The sequence below is a fragment of the Pygoscelis adeliae genome, unplaced genomic scaffold (assembly GCF_000699105.1).
Source record: "Pygoscelis adeliae isolate BGI_AS28 unplaced genomic scaffold, ASM69910v1 Scaffold467, whole genome shotgun sequence".
NCBI classification, from domain to species: domain Eukaryota; kingdom Metazoa; phylum Chordata; class Aves; order Sphenisciformes; family Spheniscidae; genus Pygoscelis; species Pygoscelis adeliae.
In genome coordinates this window covers 395,038-399,913 of record NW_008825253.1, presented here as the reverse complement: position 1 = coordinate 399,913, position 4,876 = coordinate 395,038, and the positions used below count along the sequence as shown (strand labels likewise).

Sequence of the window (4,876 nt, the reverse complement as noted above, 5' to 3'; positions counted from 1 at the left end):
TGGGACACAGCAGGGACAGTGGGACAGGCACAGGGACGTGGGACACAGACACGGACACAGCACGGACAGTGGGACAGGCACAGGGACATGGGACACAGACACAGCATGGACGGTCAGGGACATGGGACACAGCAGGGACAGTGGGACAGGCACAGGGACGTGGGACACAGACATGGACACTGGGACAGGCACAGGGACGTGAGACAGACAAGGACACAGCATGGACACTGGGAGAGGGACGTGGGACACAGACATGGGACACAGCAGGGACAGTCAGGGACGTGGGACAGGCACAGGGACATGGGACACGGACACAGCACAGACAGAGGGACGGACATGCAGATGGGCGTGCAGGGGCAGGGAACACCAAGCTGGATGGACACAGACACGGTGTCACTGCCGCGGCGCAGCGCTGCCCGGGAAGGCAGCGGCAGGACAGGGAAGCAAGGCCATGGCAGGCGCTGGGGCCGTGCTGCCCCTTGCTAGTTGTGGGCCGGGGGTCTCTGACCGCGGGGCTGTTGCCGCAGAGTGGATCGAGCGCCAGCAAGCCAAGAACAAGTTCTACTATTACCACCAGAAGTTTCGCCGCGTGCCCGACCTGAGCGAGTGTCTGGAGGGCGACTACCTCTGCTTCTTCGAGGCCGAAGCACAGTGGAGGAGGGACAGGTATGGCTGTCACTGGGCTGCCCCCAGGCGAGGCCACGGCAGAGTGCACTGCTGTGGTTAGTCAGCCCTGGGGACTGCGGCGGTTGGCTTGAACTCGCAGCATTTTCGTGGACTTTGGGGTGTTGAGGCAGCACCTCCTGCTCCCCCCCCATTACAGAACACCCATTTCGTAGTGCTGCTGTCCCCCGCAGCGCAGCCGAGATGAGCAGGGTGGCATTAGGAGACATCCTCCTGCACTGCCTGGTTGCTGCAGGACAGACCAGGATCTCTCTAAAAACCCTTCCACAGGGTACCATCGCCCCAAAACAGGGTACCACCGCCCCTCTGTTCAGCTTTTCTATCATCTCTTGGCTGTGGTTGCATTCGTCGTCATCTTTCCCGCAGGATGGTTGATCAGGAAATCGTGGAGATAGTCCGGGAGAGGCTAGGGGCCTGCAAGCAGAGGGAGGGACCCAACCAGTTCCAGAACTGCGCCAAGGAGATGGAGCAGCTGGTGCAGGTCACCAAGGCCTACCAGGACAGATGTGAGTACGGCAACAGCCTGTGCACCTCTGCCGCGGCTGCGGCAGCACGCGGGGAGGGGGGGCTTAACCACGTCCCAGACCTCATGTGGAACAGAGGCTCATTTCTTTTTGGCTGCTGAGGGGCACTCTTCAGGCATTTACTTTCTCTTTAGATGGTGATCTTGGTGTCCATGGAAACGCGAGGACGTGCCTGATGAAGCAGAAGCACAGGATGATGGAGGAGAGGAAGGCACAACAAGCAAATGCATCTCAGTAGATCTACATGGTTAGCGGCTCCCGCCGTGGTGCTCGTATCGAATGCTGCATGTTGCACCTCTGAACTCTGATGCCATTGACCTCTACAATAAACGTGCAGCCCAGACATCTGCCATACAACTAGAATCTAGACTCATTCTTTGGAGAGACCTGCAAACACTTGCAGATTTCTTCCCTGTTTCAGCTCTGCATTCTTCTTTGAATTCCAGCCGATTGTTACCACCCTCTAAACCACAGCCAGCCCCTCGCTGCAGGCAGCCCTGGCTGGGATTTCCCCTCGGGGACTCTCCCCCACCTCCGTGGAAGAACAGAAACGCCCTGTGCTGCTCTGCCCAGCCCTGGCAGAGAACTCCCTCAGTTAGGGTAAAGATCACATGCTGTAGGACAGCACGTAATCTTCAGAGCTGGTTCTGGACCCCATTTAGGATTAATACATGATTAACAAGGATTAGTATAACGTAACATACTATTTCGTTCAACAGATGTTCAGGCTCTGGCCCGCAGACCTGAACCTACTCCAATCCCCAGCGGAGATTTAATCCATCTGCCCGATGCATTAACCACCCCGTCAAGCCAATCCCAGTTTCTTGTTCACTGATCACTTTATTGTCTTGTACAAAAACCGCTTAAGTCGTTGCCACAGCAGCGGCCTGGGTTCTCTGCACGGAGACTCTGGTGTGGGTCTTAGCCAGGTGATCAGTGAACTCCTGCGGAAAAAAAGAAACACACACAAAAAACAAATGTGTTTTGTTTTCTTAAACCACTATCACGGGTTTCTCGGCACTGCATCCCTTTCCAACAAGATGTGTATGTGGGGGCTGAGGTAGTTCAGATGCAACTTATTTTTACTTAATATTTCAAAGCTTTCCTCTTCCTATTTCCTTTGTCCACAAAATGCCATTTTCAAGTATTACTCAAAACCGCATGCTGGGAAAAAAAAAAAAAATCACACTCTACCCGGCGGTCAGCTCTGACTGCAACCCTACTCTCCCCTTACGAAACTGCAAATTCTTTGGGTACGGCATCTGAGCTTCACAGGGCAGGAAGGGTAAGATTTGAGCTGCAAATTGCAGGAATACTCTTACCTGGTAAGGAGACTTGGTGAACACAGTCTCTTTCCAGAGGTCGGGGGTCAGGTAACTGTAGGTCTTGGAGATGGCATCGAAGGTGGCTTTAGCTACGGAGAGGAGTCAAACATTGCACGGCATGGCTGCAGAAACCCGCTCCCTCGTACCCACCCACCCAGCTCCAAAAATGTAGGATTTAGGAAGGAACAGGGAGACCACCGCGGGGTCTCTCTGATATACACACAAAACTCAAGTTTCTTTCTCTCTCCATTTACGACAATTACACTACTTCAAACAAGTGCAATCGCGCAGATTGGGAGATCTCCTTTTTTTAGTATCAATGCATGTATAAAAACACAATTTCTTGTAATTGACTTTCGCAGAACTTCAGGATCATCTGCAGCAGGACTAACCTGCATTGTAAAAAGCATCAGCAGAAGTCTTCGCTTCTGCTTGGCTGCTAGAAGCTTTTGATTCAACACAGATTAAAAAAAATACTCTAGAAACGGGTATGTTGCATCCCTGTGAGTGACAAAAATGGCAATACATACAGCTAAGCTGCAACATGAAAACCCAAAGCTCACCAAAGTTGCCGAGGGTGGCAGTGCAGCCCCTGGCCGAGGTGTAACAGTCATCAATACCAGCCATCATCAGCAGCTTCTTGGGGACAGGGGCAGACACGATCCCTGTACCGCGGGGAGCCGGGATCAGACGCACCAGGACGGATCCACACCGGCCGGTGACCTACGCAAGCGCCGACAGGTTACAGCTCCCGAAACACACGCTATGGCACCATCACCCAGACCGGGCCCAAGCAGGTCATTCTCACCTTGCAAGGCACGGTGTGGGGCTTGCCGATCTTGTTCCCCCAATAGCCTCGTCGTACGGGTACGATGGACAATTTGGCCAAAATGATCGCCCCGCGAATAGCGGTGGCAACTTCTTTAGAGCATTTAACACCAAGACCAACGTGGCCGTTGTAGTCCCCGATAGCAACAAAAGCCTAGGGTTGAAAAGAGAAGTTTTCAGTGGCGGCTGTGCTGCACAGGAACACTCTCTCAGCAAACGCAGTCCATCGGGGTCTCTCACCAAGGACGACGCGATGCATGTGCTCAGCAGTCACAGCGCACAGTTCAAGAAGCCCATTTTTCCCCTTCGGGCTCATCCTTCAGTCAAAACCAACTAAGGTTGGAGAACTGGGATTCAGTTCCCTGCTACAGCCTCATACTGGTCAAAAGTGCCGCTAGTTTCCAAGCGGGCCGCCCTCTTTACACCTACGACTTCTCCCTCCACCACAGCCCTGAACAGGCAGAGCTGCTGCACAAGTGCGACTTAATCTGGTGCCACGGCTGCTTCCAACAACATTTGAATATATTACCAGGGTTTTAAAATTAATACAAACACTTTGTAAGCCACACAAGCCGATCCCCACACCAAAATATTTACTAGATACCACAGAAGGAAATAAAGGCGTTCGAACTAATTTATTAATGTGATACCAAGAAAGCAGCAGGCAACGGGAACAAAGTTTTCAACGTGAGAAAACAGAAGAAAAAGGCTACCTTAAACCTGGTACGCTGACCAGCACGAGTCTGTTTCTGGACAGGCATGATCTTCAGAACCTCATCTTTCAGCGAAGACCCCAGGAAGAAATCGATGATCTCTGACTCCTGCAAGAGTCAGTCACTTAATCACACACGGCCACGCTTTTTAAACAAAGCGAGCGCAGCTAGCAAAGGCTCCTCCAACCCAAGGTCAACAATCCTGCGCACGTGTATTTCAAATAACAGGTAGTCAAGTATGTTAAGTTTTGCAGGCATAAACTGATTCTAGCTTGCTACGTTGCAACATAAAAAGTTAAAACTTCATTTTTTCCACCGCTGAGCAGAACTATTAGAGAAACACTGGGGCAACGTGCTGCCATCTCCACACGAGGCAGGATGCAAGGCGCAAAACCCACCAGGCTTCCCCAGGAGCGACTGCTTCGGTCCTCACCTTCTGTCGATTTGCGCCTTTAACTGGAACACGCGTGACCTCAGCGCCCCGAACAGCAAACGCAGCAGCTACTGCTAGCTCTGCATTTCAGGCTAAGATTCTGCTGCTCGCTACTGAAGCGTTCGCAGACGCTTACCTTGATCGGAAGCGAGAAGAGATAGATCTCCTCCAGAGACTTGATCTTCATATCCTTGACCAGGCGACCAAGCTTGGTGACAGGAATCCACTGGGAAAGCAAGCCGCGGAAAAGGGTCACCGGCAGCAACCGGCTGCCAGCGCCCCGCGGGAAGGGGCTTCCCCCTTCTGCTCCGGCTCTCGGGACGGCAGCAGGCCCCGCCCCTCACCCGGCCCCTCGCCGCCCGGGACAGC

The 4,876-nt window shown here is 53.0% G+C and overlaps 2 protein-coding genes across 2 annotated transcripts; one reads left to right on the top strand and one right to left on the bottom strand.

Moving 5' to 3' along the window:
* Window positions 1-451: 451 nt before the first annotated feature.
* Window positions 452-1,567, top strand: NDUFB10 (NADH dehydrogenase (ubiquinone) 1 beta subcomplex, 10, 22kDa). Its single transcript, XM_009329379.1, has 3 exons — window positions 452-666; window positions 1,051-1,190; window positions 1,343-1,567. Exons 1-3 carry the CDS (start codon window positions 452-454, stop codon window positions 1,444-1,446), a joined length of 459 nt encoding a protein of 152 aa, XP_009327654.1. The 3' UTR covers window positions 1,447-1,567.
* A 457-nt stretch (window positions 1,568-2,024) lies between these two features.
* Window positions 2,025-4,730, bottom strand: RPS2 (ribosomal protein S2). Its single transcript, XM_009329378.1, has 6 exons — window positions 4,644-4,730; window positions 4,075-4,182; window positions 3,342-3,515; window positions 3,097-3,256; window positions 2,531-2,622; window positions 2,025-2,152 (listed from the first exon to the last, which is right to left on the bottom strand). The coding sequence occupies exons 1-6, from the start codon at window positions 4,692-4,694 to the stop codon at window positions 2,072-2,074; spliced, it is 666 nt and encodes a 221-aa protein (XP_009327653.1). The 5' UTR covers window positions 4,695-4,730; the 3' UTR covers window positions 2,025-2,071.
* Window positions 4,731-4,876: the final 146 nt, after the last annotated feature.

Coding starts and splice junctions, on each gene's coding strand:
- NDUFB10 (XM_009329379.1), top strand. CDS start 452: ATGGCAGGCGCTGGGGCCGTGCTGCCCCTTGCTAGTTGTGGGCCGGGG. Junction 667..1,050: donor GCACAGTGGAGGAGGGACAG/GTATGGCTGTCA, acceptor TCTTTCCCGCAG/GATGGTTGATCAGGAAATCG. Junction 1,191..1,342: donor CAAGGCCTACCAGGACAGAT/GTGAGTACGGCA, acceptor CTTTCTCTTTAG/ATGGTGATCTTGGTGTCCAT.
- RPS2 (XM_009329378.1), bottom strand. CDS start 4,694: ATGAAGATCAAGTCTCTGGAGGAGATCTATCTCTTCTCGCTTCCGATC. Junction 2,623..3,096: donor TGCCACCCTCGGCAACTTTG/GTGAGCTTTGGG, acceptor TCCTCTCCGTAG/CTAAAGCCACCTTCGATGCC. Junction 2,153..2,530: donor TCACCAAGTCTCCTTACCAG/GTAAGAGTATTC, acceptor TTTTTTCCGCAG/GAGTTCACTGATCACCTGGC.